The sequence below is a fragment of the Bison bison genome, unplaced genomic scaffold, assembly GCF_000754665.1.
Source record: "Bison bison bison isolate TAMUID 2011002044 unplaced genomic scaffold, Bison_UMD1.0 scf7180017864222, whole genome shotgun sequence".
Classification (NCBI taxonomy): domain Eukaryota; kingdom Metazoa; phylum Chordata; class Mammalia; order Artiodactyla; family Bovidae; genus Bison; species Bison bison.
The window spans coordinates 843,036-858,586 of NW_011494794.1; the positions used below are offsets into that span (position 1 = coordinate 843,036).

Below are 15,551 nucleotides of genomic sequence, written 5' to 3' on the forward strand. Positions count from 1 at the left end.
GGGGGCAGGAGGAGAAGGGGACGATAGAGGATGAGATGGCTGGATGGCATCACTGACTCGATGGACATGAGTCTGAGTGAACTCCGGGAGTTGGTGACAGGGAGGCCTGGCATGCTGCAATTCATGGGGTCGCGAAGAGTCAGACAAGACTGAGCGACTAACTGAACTGAAAAATGCCTATTAACCAGAGGTGCACATCAGAAACGAACTGTTGAGTCTGTCCTACTGATATACAAATATTTGTTTCCTTGTTCCAGCACCACTCTTTATAACAGGAAACAGTGAAAAAGTAAATATACATTATAGGGGCCTAGTTATAGTACACAATACAATGCAACCATTAAAAGTCAAAATAACAGTAATTTACAGAATGCTCCATACAAGCAGACGTGATTTTCCAAGGGCTTCATATATGTTAACAATTTTAATTCTCGTAACTCATGTATGAGGCAGGTACTATTGCTAGCTTCATTTTACACATGGGAAAGCCAGGACAGTAACCCCTTAGGTCAAACAGGAGTGGAACTGGGATTCAATCCAGACCGTCAGGCAGAATCCATGCTCTAATCTCTATGGCAGACTCCACATCTACAGGATAAAGTACCTACACTGATGGTACACAAGGTCCTGACAATATCAGTGAAAAAGCTAGTCTCTCCAATCAGTGAACATTACAGTCCCTTTATTTTTCCTTTAAAACAAGTATTCAAAATGTGTGGAAGGACACATAACAAAGCGTTAACTGTGTAACTCACTCACCTAGAACCACACATCCTGGAATGTGAAGCCAAGAGGGCCTTAGGAAGCATCACTATGAAAGCTAGTGGAGGTGATGGAATTCCAGTTGAGCTGTTTCAAATGCTAAAAGGTGATGCTGTGAAAATGCTGCACTCAATATGCCAGCAAATTGGGAAAACTCAGCAATGGCCACAGGACTGGAAAAGGTCAGTTTTCATTCCAATCCCAAAGAAAGGCAATGCCAAAGAAAGCTCAAACTACCGCACAATTGCACTCATCTCACACGCTAGCAAAGTAATGCTCAAAATTCTCCAAGCCAGGCATCAACAATATGTGAACTTCCAGATGTTTAAGATGGATTTAGAAAATGCAGAGGAACCAGAGATCAAATTGCCAATATCCGTTGGATCATAGAAAAAGAGAGTTCCAGAAAAACATCTACTTCTGCCTTATTTACTACGCCAAAGCCTTTGACTGTGTGGATCATGACAAACTGTGGAAAATTCTGAGAGAGATGGGAATACCAGACCACGTGACCTGTCTCCTGAGAAACCTGTATGCAGGTCAAGAAGCAAAAGTTAGAACTGGACATGGAACAACAGACTGGTTCCAAATCTGGAAAGGAGTACGTCAAGGCTGTATATCGTCACCGCGCTTAGTTAACTTGTATGCAGAGTACATTATGAGAAACGCTGGGCTGGATGAAGCACAAGCTGTAATTAAGACTGATGGGAGAAATATCAATAACCTCAGAAATACAGATGACACCACCCCTGATGGCAGAAAGCAAAGAAGAACTAAAGAGTCTCTTGATGAAAGTGAAAGAGGAGAGTGAAAAAGTTGGCTTAAAACTCAACATTCAGAAAACTAAGATCCTGGCATCTGATCCCATCACTTCATGGCAAATAGATGGGGAAACAATGGAAATAGTGACAGAGTTTATTTCCTTGGGCTCCAAAATCACTACAGATGGTGACTGCACCTTTGAAATTAAAAGACGCTTGTTCTTTGGAAGAAAAGTTATGACCAACCTAGACAGCATGTTAAAAAGCAGAGACATTTACTTTGCCAACAAAGATCTGTCTAGTCAAAGCTATGGCTTTTCCAGTAGTCATGTAAGGACATGAGAGTTGGACTATAAAGAAAGCCGAGCGACAAAGATTTGATGCTTTTAAACTGTGGTGCTGGAAAAGACTCAAGAGTCCCTTGAGAGACTCTTGAGCTGCAAGGAGATCCAACCAGTCCATCCTGAGGAAATCAGTCCTGAATATTCATTGGAAGAACTGATGCTGAAGCTGAAACTCCAATACTTTGGCCACCTAATGTGAAGGACTGATTCATTGGAAAAGACCCTGATGCTGGGAAAGATTGAAGGCGGGAGAAGCAGACGACAGAGGATGAGATGGTTGGATGGCATCACCAACTCAATGGACATGAGTTTGAGCAAGCTTCGGGAATTGGTGATGGACAGGGAAGCCTGGCGTGCTGCAGTCCATGATGTTGAGAGTCGGACACAACTGAGTGACTGAACTGTGTAACCACAGAGGAACTGTTTGGGAATTTAGAAATGGGAATCTTTTAATATATTTATAAGCATGTACTTACTAATATCATCTATGGCACACAAACTTTAAAAAAAGCACATATATCTAGTGATATTGTATTAGTGAGGTTAAGGTAGGGCCATGCATTTTACATTAAAAAGAGTTTCAATGGAGTCAAGTCAATCAACATTGTTTAAGAAGTGAAATGTACTTACCTCTAGTCTTGATTATGGTAAAGTCAAGTCGCTCTAGTCTTCCTTGATTTCAACACATTGGTCCAACTTCAAACTGAAGTTTATCTCAACCACTTCACAAGGTATATTTAAAAACATATTGTATAGCTACAGTTTTATGTCGTATTAAACACAACCTGAGTTATCTGAAGACTGTGGGCCTTTGTTAAGATACCACCCACACCAGACGTGCAGCTTGCCATTCCTCTTAGGAATTTCACTATTCCTTGCCCTGAGGTATTCTGCTCAAGTGCCAGAGTAGGAAAACCAGATAATTACCTTGGTCAAGTAGTGTGTGTAAATTAAATCAGTAAAAGCTTAAGTGGAGGAGGAGGACCTGACAACATGAAGACTTCTCAAAATCCCATTAAGAAATGTGTGAGATTCTGGGAGCCGATGTTTTCAGATAAATGATCTCACACCGAGTTCAGTGTGACTGAATTTTTAACGTTTAAGATTTGACTGTTTGAGGTATCCATTCACTGCTTAAATTCCCACACAGCAGTCCTACCAGGGAGCTCTGCGACCAATGATTTTGATATTTCTGGTGGTGCAGTATCTCTTAAAGCAGCCCGTTCGGACACTGGATTGTATCACTTTCTAAGATGGCTTGCTTTCTTAATAGAATCATGGTGTATTTTTCTGTGTAGATTACACTCCACTGGTCATCATTCTTAAAATGTGAGTCGTTTGCACAATCGATCATACAAACCCAACAACCAAGAAACAGTGATAATTGTCTTTCTGTACTTTACTAAACACTTTGTGTTTAATATATTTTAAATTATAAAGAAATTACAAGGAACTCCTAAAAAAATTTAATACAAAAATATTACAAGTTAGGACAAGTAAGCATTGAGATATGACATTTGAAGAGAAGAAACATGCAGAAAAAGTAGCAGAGGGTTAACATTTCATTGTTGACAGAGAGCTCTGGTACAGCAGAGAAAAGCACCATAAAACTACTGTCCATAGTGTCTTTTCCTCCACTGTATTTTCAAATGAATATTGCTAGGGAAACAGTCAACTTTAATTTTAACTGCTATGTATTATAATAGGTAAGAAATCTGATCTATAGTAAAGTGTAAGAACTAGGAAGTTTCAAATAACCCCTTCTGTAACTATTCAAACTGATTTGTTTTACCACAAGCTGATACAGATTATAATCCTTAGTTGTCCAACACTTTTGAAAAAAGTGTAAATGCAGAACATTAACAATCTATGCCATGCAATAAAAGTTAACCCTTTGAAAATGAAAGGCTGTCAGAAAGTTCTAGTAACTGTAGTAGGTTATCATTTAATAAAACATGACAAGGCTATGCCTGTAAGTATGCTTCAGGCATGCTTCATATGCCTGTAAGTTTATGCTTCAGGAAATCGAAGGGAAAGGCAGAATACCTGGAGAATACAAGGTTTAAAAAAAAAAAAAGACAAAAAATATGCTCAATGATTCTTTAAAAATTATTACCTCTCTGTAATTCTAAAGGAGTTGGGATTAATTAAAACTGGACGATGCCTAGTATCTTTCCTCAGATTATAGGATCTGTTAGCAACATATACCACTAGCTAAGGAAGAAAATTATTAAATTATAGTAGGTATCTATGAAGAAAAAAAGAGCATTAAGGAAGTTGAGCACCCTGTCCTAAAAATCTTCAACAACTTATACACCTTGTTTTGTGCTCAAATGAATGCACACTATCAAATGAATCTGTCTGTTCGATTATGTGAAATGATGTCTTTTAAAGTACAATATCTATTTTTTAAAATAATTCAAAATTGCTATTCCTTAGCTGATTAAATGCTCTATTATTCTTTAATAAAAATAGTAAATTACCCTTCATTTAAAAAATCTTATCTCCTACGAGAAGTAATAAAATAGTAAAATTTGCACTTTTATCTATGGGCTTACTTTATGTGTATCTTGTAAAACAGTAAATTTATGAAATACAGTGGTTTGGATTCTGATGGCAGTTGTTATGATTGGTAACATTAGCATGGGAGAAGCAACATGATGTTCTATGTTATGAAGGCTAACTCAGAGCAAAAAAACTTTATTCTACAAAAGAACATCAGAGGAGTAATTGCAATAAAATGTAAACAAGAAATTGTAAACAAGAGCATCCCTTTCCCTTTACTTGACTAGGAAATAGTCCATACAAACTACATAGGTATCAAAGGTTTTATATATGTACACAGCCAACATAATATCAAAATATATTTTATTCTGGACCTCTTTCAGATCTGATTCAAATTACAGTTGTCAAAGCAATACAATGCAAAGGGAAACTGCAACAACAACAACAAAAAATGTGCCTAGAAAGGATAAAAGGGTCATTGGGGACAAATCATTGTGATGTGGAACCAAAATACATCGCAAGTGTAATTAACATGGTCCAGGACAGCATAGAGTATCTGTATCAGTCTTCCTTACACAACAGTCATGAAAACTGAACAACAAAGTTCTTCAACATGTACAAAAGACTGTCATGGGCTGGTTTACACTTTTACAACAGTTTTAAAGTTAACTGGATAACTAAAGAAATGATGCAGACATTTTAATCCAGTGCTATAAGTAGGCTCACAGAATTAGACCCAAAGGATTTGTAGAAATCAAAAATTAGAACATTATAGCTACAATGTCGAAGTCAGGAAAGAAGAAAATTACTTCTGTATTTAGGGATTACAGAGCTACGAAATGCAGTCTGCGTGTTTTTGATGAGATGGATAAGTACATTAGACTAGATACAACATGCAGAATGTTTTCTTGAACTTATCCATAAACTCCAAAGAAAACATCATGAAACAGATTATGAGAAAATTCAAAAAAAAATACATATGCCCGAGTTATTCACCCTGCTTCAACACTGTCAACATAAAGGCAGAAATAAAGAATGCTATTAATACTTCAGAACTACTGATATAAGACATCAAATTTCTAAATCAGTGTATTAAAAAAGTGAACACTTCCTCTTTTTTCGCTCTCTCTTCTACACTTAACTAGATTCATGTTTTTTTTTTTTTAATTGATATTGAATGTGACACGTCAGAGCTATTACCGGAAGGAGTAATTCATAACTTCCCTACTCCCCTTCCATCCCTGCTGATTCAGAAGAAAAACAAACAAACAAAAAAAAACAACCAGGGTCTCTTGTAGATTTGCTGCTATTCCCCAAAATGCTGGCATTTGCTGCCATGCCACAATGTTGGTCCACTGAAACAGGGTTTCTGTGGAAACTGTCAACAGTAATTCACCAGACGCAAGTACCGTTTTTAGCGTGCGAGAAAAAATGCAGGTTCTACAGAAATGTACAGTGTGCTTAAGAAAATGAAAACTGTTTTGAAAAGAGTAAATAGCACTGCATTTGAGATTTATTTTTTCTGCTTATCTAGTAAAACTTAACATCTTTGCTGACATAAGAACAGTCATTTCTGATTCCTTTAAACAGCAAAAATGCATACTCCTCTTCAGGCCTCTATTCAGTAATAGTTTACATAACTCTTAACAAAATCATTCTACATAAACAGATAGCTCCTTAAAAATAGTACTCTCTCATTAAATCTAATTTGACAGAAGTAAGTTTAAGGAAAAAAGGAGTGCTTTATAAGTTAAGTGAAAAAGTACAAATCTTTGGCCTTTCTCTTGACATTTCTATATGTCAAAAAGCAAAAAACCTTCATGTAATTCAACCTAATGATTACTTTTTGCACCATAATTTGTTTTTTACACCACAAAAGGAGGCACTTTCAGTATCTGTAAAAGGTGTTTAATCCTAAAACATACTTACCTAGAGAATAATTAATTAAAACAGAATTCAGTACACCCTAAGACCTATTAGGAAATTAAAAGTTATCACTTCTAAAAGTCACGTCAAAGTTAATGGTGGTACCTGATCAATGACAGTAAACCGGGAATGGAACAAAGATAAGAATTTATGGGATATCCTACATGAAGAAGAAAAAAGATATTCCTTTATGATGTTCAAGAATGACAGCTGCTCTTTCTTTACTGTATTTTAATCAATAAGTATTCTATTCATTTAAGTTTTCCTTTCTATTTTTCCTTATAAGTGTCTTACAGTAGCCTATACAACAATGACATATAATGAACACCACAGAAAATCTACTGGAATCAACAGATCTTCAGATAAGTTCTTAGAAGGGGCAAAAAGAAAAAAAAAAAAAAAAAAGGAAGGAAAAAATAAGCAAGAACTTCAAATATAGAACTTTACAGGCTGTGAAACTTGGTCTCTTATAATCATGTTACTGCTCAAATTAGAGGCAATCTTACTTTTGTCTACTGGAGCAGCATCGTGGCACATCAGCAGGCAATGATGATGTTGAGAACAGCAGCAAAAAAGAAATAACTGTATGCTCACAAAGAACCCAAGCCTACAAAATGGATACCTTTCTGAGAGTTTATACTTAAAAGACCCAAGACTTCAGGATAATAAAGCTCTGTATTTATAATCTTTTATATGCCCTACTGTGGCTATTATGCTTAGTAAAATACCTAAAGATCAAACAAACACACAAACAAAAAAACACAGAGACGATGACAACACCATAAACATGTAGCTGTCGATTTTGGCAGCTATACTGCAGAACTTCATGACTATCTTTAATCAGCTGGGGAAAAAAGGTCAATAACTGTATGCAAATGAATAAATTGTCCATATCAAAATACAAAAAGTACTATCAATAACCACCTCTGACTTTCAGATTTAAATTCAGTGCAATTGACAAATGCATCACTAAAGGAAAATGCAGCTTAAACATACTCAAAACATTTGTGTCTATTCCTGGGAGCACATTTAAAAATTATTGCACAGATTTTTAAATTTTTATTTATTTTTTTTTAAAACAACAACAGAGGTCAACCACAGATGTGGACCTCCAGCAATAAAAGCAGGATTTCAAGTGCCAGATACTCAGCGTATTAGGTTTCCTACGTAAGTCACAGGGTAATAGTTCTAAATATCTATAATGTGATCCAAAACCCTAAAAACAGCTGGCACAAAACCATCATGAATGACTGCCTCTCTGGATGTAAATTTTAAAAAATATTATTACAGTATCTTAGACCCCACTAACAACAACTGGGGTACATGTAACAATGTATTGTGAAATTAAGTGTATTTATTCTCTTTACCAATAGCAAATGCTATCCTACCTTAGTAAAACCAAGACTTGCTTCAATCAATGCTGTTTTGTAAAAATAGCAAAACAACAAATGCTGAAAATCAAAGCTGCATTACTAGGGTTAAATCAGTTTCTACTTAAAACATACGTTAAAATTTTAGCAGTAAAAGCTTCAAATAATTAGTGACAGAAATAGTGTTATAAATTTGCTAAGCATGATAATAAATGATATTCCTTAATTAAAATTTTTGCGATATTAAATTTGACAACTATTCTCTTCAAAACTGACACTTCTGAATTATTACATTGATCATGACAAACCCTGTTAATCACACATATAAACATAGCCCCATGCTATCATTTGTAAATTCTGTATATTTTAGCTTTTAGTTGCATGAGCACAAGAGGTTTGATCTGATACCTATACCTTTAAGAAAATACATGATATTATAAACAGAGTAAAAGACATGATATAGTAGTGATTACTAAAAAAACAAAACATAGCAGCTTAAATCTATCTATATTTGAGAAAATGTAGTCACAAGTACCACAAACGCAGAATCAGAGCAGCCGGGCGGTTAGTGCAATTATACCTTTTTAAAAATTTTTGAATCACTGCTATTTAAGAACACCTTGAAGCAAGTCTTTTGTTTTAAAGATTGTTTTTAAACTAAGGTAGCAAACATTTTGCCATGTAATGGCAGTGTTATATGCCGTTATCTTGCTTTGTATAAAGAAAAATAACATGAGAGATTTTAATACTGGAGTTTGGTTACATTACATATTTAAGCTTCTACACAGAATGATGGACACTTTGGAGAAGCTACTCCTTATCCAGAAACATTTTAATCTCTTAAAAAACAAAGTAAAAGAAACAAACAAACAACAACAAAAAAAACCCAAACCTACTTTGCTCCTTTTCACAATAGTGCACATTTTTAACCATAATTTAGTTATGGCTACAAAACATCAGAAGATATTTTTATGCATCTTCTCTATGGTATTAAAAAAATTTTTGTGCCCTTCTAGTCTTTAATTGGCAGAAATATGTCCCCAAAAAAGAAACTATTGCATTTAAGCCACATCACCAAAAAAAAACAAAACAAAACAGAAAAACCCCACAACAGAAAAACAAAGCAAAAGCAAAAACAAAAAACAGAGCATAATACCCTTTTACTGATGTGTCTTACAGATTGACATGACCAAAGTCATATAGTTCCATTTAATTTCCAATTTCCCCTTCTACGACATGCACCAATTGAATATATGCTCTGGGAGCCATAAATGTACCAAACATCTATCTCTTCAAAAGAATGCATTAAAATATTTTTAAGAATTTTTTTGTTTAAAAGGTGAAAAAAAATATAAACAAGAAACTGATTCACTCCCTTACTTCATGCATCCATAAACTAAACCAAAAAAAGTTTAAAAGCAAGAACAAACTACTGCTGCAAGTTTTTGTAAGTCCGTTTTCTCTGTACATACAAACTGCTAAACTACTGAAGGGAAAAAAGAATATAATCCATGGTGTCTGCTGATTCAAAGGGGATAAACAAGGCTGTCATTAGTATCCAAAAACTGGTACATGTATGGGCTGCTTTTATAACGCATATTTTTTCTCTCTTCTGTTTTTCATATCCAAAACTTCTAAATGCTATTTTAGGGGCACAGCAGATTTGATTCCAGCACTTGGTGAACAGAATTCACAAGCTGTGACAAAATTCTGTCATCTTCAGGGTGCAATTTTGTTTATATACACTGTATGTATATATTTCTCTTAGATTTGGCTGTAGTGGACTGGCCATGGTTCAAGTGGGACTATAGCAGTACTTGGGTCGGGGACAGTCATTTTGGCTATATACACATTCATAGTCGGTCCATGGCTTCCAACTAGTAGCGCTATTTCCGAAGGTCTAATACACAAACCTGTAAGAAATTAAAATAATCAACCAGTGTGTAAAGAATTTCATTGTACATTTTTAACTTTTTTATAGTACAGTTTGGAATCTACTTCTTAGTTCCCAGTTCATGAAACTGATAAAACAAAAGTAATCACAGCAATGGATATAAACAAGCAGATAAACTACGTGCAAGAAGATGGAGCAGACAACCATGGGCTTGCACTACAGAGAACCATGGCTAAAATTTTTAAGATTTGCTTTCTATTAATTAAAAGGCAGAAATGAATACATTCAAAATAGACCATTTTCTATGATATGTCTTCAATTTTAATGAAGATTTTACTACAGATTATATTAAGGTATTGCTTCAGTAAACAGCTAATGGCTATACTCTTTCCATCTTCCCTTTGCTTTCAGAACTTCGGGAGCCACAACGAGTATTTCTGTAAAGACATTGCCAGCCTCACCCTGAAAGCCTCTTGGTATCACATCGAGGTCTACATTCCTCAATGTAGACCCCTCAGTGCCTCTATTCCCTCCTTCCCTGGGCCACCAGCACTCTTCTACAAGAAGAGAAGGTTAAAAATAGGCATTAAAAATTCAAATCTCTCTTATAGAGATATCATGCTATACTTAATTTCACTGATGAAGTTTTACAGTCCATTTCTTGATCTTGAAGGCACTCTTTGGCAAAGATACCCTAAATTATATTTACATTATTTGAATGAAATGAATATAAAAAGTATAGAGCCTTCAGTAAAAAAGACCAATATCCATATCATAAAATTTATTTTATAAAGAACACTTTGGTGGTCACTACCATGACAAGCCACATTTATTCACTATGCTTTCTCTCTCTCTCACACACATTTACCCCTTTGGAAAACTTCATTATACTTACTGAACCATCTGATGCACTGGCTCCAACCTTGTCTCCTGCTGCATTCCAACAAACTTCAAAAATTCCACCTGTTCCCCTATAGCTGTGAACTAGAGCACCTGTCTAAAATAATGAGAAGCAGAATCTTAAAAATGATAAATTATTATGTATATTCAAATGTTGAGGTCAAAATATCATACGGCTTTATTTCTAGCAATCCAATGCAAGACTTAGCTTCAACTTCAAACACAAGTTTTGAAATACCAGAAATGTAATATGATGATCCTTTCACAAAATGGTAGCACTAGCCTGCTCTCAACAGATCATTCACACATTCACACACACACACACACACACACACACACACACAGTTTCTCCAGTACTGATAACCATTTTTAGCTAAGGTATCCTTTTGGTCTCTTTGACACCAGAAGCACCCCGAAGCTAGAAGAATTATTAAAAGAAGCTAAAAGAGCATATGTACATTATTACTAAAAGATGTTTTAAATTAAAAGAAAACAAAGTACAAGCAGGAACACTACCAATTTCATCATCGATTTAGCCGATTTATAAATACTACTCAATTACTTTATTCCTTTGGTAATGGTAATCAAAATCATTCAGCTGCCATTCAATAATTAAAACTCAGTACAAAAATATATTCTCTTAGGAAACAAGTCATTAAACAGGTCAAAGGTAAGAGGTTCTGCTATGAGAAACTGAAAAACATGCTGCTGGTGTTCTGTCCTGACAAACAAGAAAAGTATGTCTTAGCTTCATGGTGACCTAAAAACTTCAAACCAGAAGGATCAGAACCACCTAAAAACGACTTGGCAGCAAGACACGTATCTTGTAAACACCGTCTGACAGAGCCAGCGCGAAGTTAATCACTAAGCTGGGAGACCATTTTTCCTTGTTTTCCTGTTCAGAGTCAGTCTGGAAATACTGCTGAAACCACAGATGCATGGATGCAGTTGATCACACTGGGAAAGCTCTACTGTTTTTTCCCTCTTACCTAAAATTTCTCACAGTTTAAGAGATTAATGAAAAAGTATGAGTATAGTAGGCCTTAAATATATCTACCATTAATTAGGAGCGAAAGGAGTGGCGTCAAGAAAATCTAAAATAAGCTCACGTACAGAGTAAAATCTATAGAGAGTCAACTGTGGGGTTTAAAAAAGAACCAACACTTTCTTTCAATAGTACTTACCAATTTCTAAGCTTAACTTAGGCTATAATTGAACCAAAACAGCATGTTCAGTAAGCAAGAGCTATCTACATTAAAACTGCCAAAGAATTCTTAGCATTTACTCAAATCTGTGATCAGACCAGACTGCAAGAATTTATCTGTCAAATGATTAGGTAACATATCAACCAAGTAATGGGAAGGAAAAAAAAAAAAAAAACAAAACTACACACTCACATATATATCACATATGTATATGACCAAAAAATAATGACTTTCTCCTGCACTGAAATCTCACAAGATGGATTTTATTATTTTCAAACTTAAAAGAAAAAAAAAATGACATTTTGATACACAATAGTGAAACAACAAAACAGTATGGATAGCTGTTCAAATATCTTTAAAAGTCTAACAACATCTTCCCTTAGAATTCTACAGTTCTCTACCCAAATTTTAAATTAATTTACTCAAAATAGAGTAAATGAGTGACAGAGAATAATACAACAGGCAGATTATCTATTAAGTCTCTGCTATTCAATCAAAACATAAAGACTGGGACTTTTCTGGTAGTTCAATGGTTAGGACTCAGTACTTCCTTCCACTTCAGGGGGCAACAGGTTTGATCCCTGGTCAGGAAACTAAGATCCTGCCAAGCCGGGAAATAATTAAGATTAGAGAGCTCAGCAGGGTTGATGAAGTCAACATCAACATGCCAAAATTTATAATGTTCCAAACATGAGTAACCATCAGTAAGTAAAAGGAATACATGTTTTGAAAGATGCTATACATAGTAACAATAAAATCTGTAAGGCACCTCAGAATAAATTTTTAATAAAAGAAGATTATTATGAAGAAATTATAAAGCTCTACTAAGGGGGAAAAAAGAGCCTTAATAGGCAGACTTACAAAGTAACACTCATTAAAATTAAACCGATAATGCAGGGCCAGGTAGAATCATGGAACTTATTGAAGAAAACGGTATATGGCATGTAAAAACTAAAACACTGAAAAGATGAAAAAGAATGAAAGCAACAAAACTGTTTTCTCCATTTTTAAGAAAAGATGTCTGTAGCACTGTCCCTAGAAATGTAGTATACAGTTTTAAGTTTCTCTCTGATAAATTCTGTATTGAATCATAAAATCCTGTCCTTTAGTACATTTTTTTAACTGCTCATATATACCTTCTTCAAAGATAATTCTTCTATAAAGAAGTAACATCATTTATCTAAATAAATGCATCTTAAATTCTCATACTTTATGTCTGCAAAACTGTTGAAAAAATAAAACAAAGAATTTAAATTTATTTCTAAATTTTGGTCTATATTATGAAAATCTCACTTTAGATGGTTTTGATCTTTACTAAGCTATAAAAAACAGCACCGAAAAATACTCATTTAAAAACTAAGAACTGAATAAATAACACAAAAGGAAAGACAATCAAAATTGGAAAAAAAAATTTGTTTAGACAAGCACTTCTTACTCATATAAAGATACATGACTCTTCAAATAACCCAGACATACCTGTGTGTTCCAGATGTGCACACACTTGTCAAAAGAACCACTCGCCAGATACCTGCCATCAGGACTGAAAGCTACACTGTACACAGGCTCTTGGTGTTTTGTCAAAGTATGGATGCAAATTCCTCGGTCTACATCCCATAATCTAACAGTAGAATCAAAGGATGCACTGACAAAGGAGGGAAAAAAAAAAGATTTTATAAGTAATGAAATTCCCAGCCCCACCCCCAAACTACAATGACCATCTTTCCTTATAGCTAGCCACAAATTCCTTATGAGAAGTAGACTGTGCTGTTAGGAAAAAAAGTGCTCTGGAAACAAAGCTAAAAGGAGAAGAGGTAGCTTTCATTAAGGACATCTCCACGTCTGTAAATTGGAAAACATATATGAGCTAATTTACTATATTTCTCTTTTCTTTAAATAACTCCTTTATATTGATTCGCAAAACACTACATTGAATATATACTTATTATTTATTTTGATGCTGAAAAAACTTTATTGCGTTATGCCTCAGTTACTTGGGTTTTAATCAATATTTGATATTATCAGTAAATATTTGATATCTCCAGAGACAAAATCCATTATGAGCTGAAATAATAAAATGTCTAAAATACTCCTTGCAGGATACATTCCCATTTTACTGAATTTTCCGCCATAATGTAAGAAGTTTTTTTTGTAAAAGACTCATAAAGGAAAAGCAAATCAGAAATGTTACCTTGCTAACATAAGATTGGCATTTGGATTGCTTGTCCCTGGCCCTGTTGGACTCCATTTGATAGTATAAATTTCTTTATTATGTGCTTGCAAATCATGGACACAGTTGTCTTGTTTCATACTCCATATCTAAACAAAAAAGAAAAGTGTGTGTAAATTAGCTTTCCATATAAAGGATACGTTTATAACATGATCTTGCCAGTCCAAAATATGTGGCATAGCCATAACAATAATTATAGAGATCAAGAGAATATATGCAAAGAAATTAAAATGTAGTAGAATACATTTAATATTTGTTTTTAAAAAATGACAAATTAGCTTCAAGTCCATTCTAAATAATTAGTATTGTGAGGCTTCAGGATTCAATAAATTATAGTTCTAAGATTATTTTTGAAAACTTCAGATGGTACAAATATCAACACTGAGTAATTTCCTTGGGTAATGATGCTACAATATTTAAGGCATTAGTTTTTATGCCATCCTTTAAAAATAAGGATATACATTATAAGTTCCTCTTAGAATTCAGAATCAGGAACTATATGGCAATGGGGAAGGCAAAGTAGATAAGGAACATACAGGTAATACACTATGATTCATGTTGACACGAAAGGATAGGCAATAAAGGCCAAAAAAAAAAAAAAAAGGCAAGAGGGACTATATACAATTAAAAAGTTTCTGCACAGCAAAGAAAACAATCAATAAAGTAAAAAGGCAACAACCTATGGAATGTGAGAAAATACCACAACCCGTATATCCAATAAGGAGTTAACTTTCAAAATATGTAAGGAAATCCTACAACTCAACAGCAAAATACTAATTTAAAAATGGACAAAGGCAACCACTTGTAAAAGAATGAAACTAACAGATGGCTAACAAACACGTGAAAAGATGCTCAACATCACTCATTATCAGAGAAATGCAAATCAAAACCACTATGAGGTACCATTTCACACCAGTCAGAATGGCTGCGATCCAAAAGTCTACAAATAATAAATGTTGGAGAGGGTGTGGAGAAAAGGGAACCCTCTTACACTGTTGGTGGGAATGCAAACTAGTACAGCCACTATGGAGAACAGTGTGGAGATTCCTTAAAAAACTGAAAATAGAACTGCCTTATGATCCAGCAATCCCACTGCTGGGCATACACACTGAGGAAACCAGAAGGGAAAGAGACACGTGTACCCCAATGTTCACTGCAGCACTGTTTATAATAGCCAGGACATGGAAGCAACCTAGATGTCCATCAGCAGACAAATGGATAAGAAAGCTGTGGTACATATACACAATGGAGTATTACTCAGCCATTAAAAAGAATTCATTTGAATCAGTTCTAATGAGGTGGATGAAACTGGAGCCTATTATACAGAGTGAAGTAAGCCAGAAGGAAAAACACCAATACAGTATACTAATGCATATATATGGAATTTAGAAAGATGATAACAATAACCCTGTGTACGAGACAGCAAAAGAGACACTGATGTATGGAACAATCTTATGGACTCTATGGGAGAGGGAGAGGGTGGGAAGATTTGGGAGAATGGCATTGAAACATGTAAAATATCATGTATGAAACGGAGAAATGAGTCCAGGTTCAATGCACGATACTGGATGCTTGGGGCTAGTGCACGGGGACGACCCAGAGGGATGGTATGGGGAGGGAGGAGGGAGGAAGGTTCAGGATGGGGAGCACATGTATA

The 15,551-nt window shown here is 34.9% G+C and overlaps 1 protein-coding gene across 4 annotated transcripts in view; it reads right to left on the minus strand.

The window, feature by feature from the left end:
- Nucleotides 1-4,718: 4,718 nt before the first annotated feature.
- TBL1XR1 (transducin (beta)-like 1 X-linked receptor 1) overlaps nt 4,719-15,551 on the minus strand; it is a 178,942-nt gene continuing 168,109 nt past the window's right edge. For all 4 annotated transcript variants that reach the window (XM_010845692.1, XM_010845691.1, XM_010845693.1 and 1 more), the window contains 4 exons: nt 13,856-13,983; nt 13,144-13,309; nt 10,458-10,559; nt 4,719-9,581 (listed from right to left, as the gene is read on the minus strand). In XM_010845692.1, the coding sequence (XP_010843994.1) occupies nt 9,555-9,581; nt 10,458-10,559; nt 13,144-13,309; nt 13,856-13,983 (423 nt within the window). In that variant the 3' untranslated portion in view covers nt 4,719-9,554. The remainder of the gene's footprint in view (nt 9,582-10,457; nt 10,560-13,143; nt 13,310-13,855; nt 13,984-15,551) is intronic.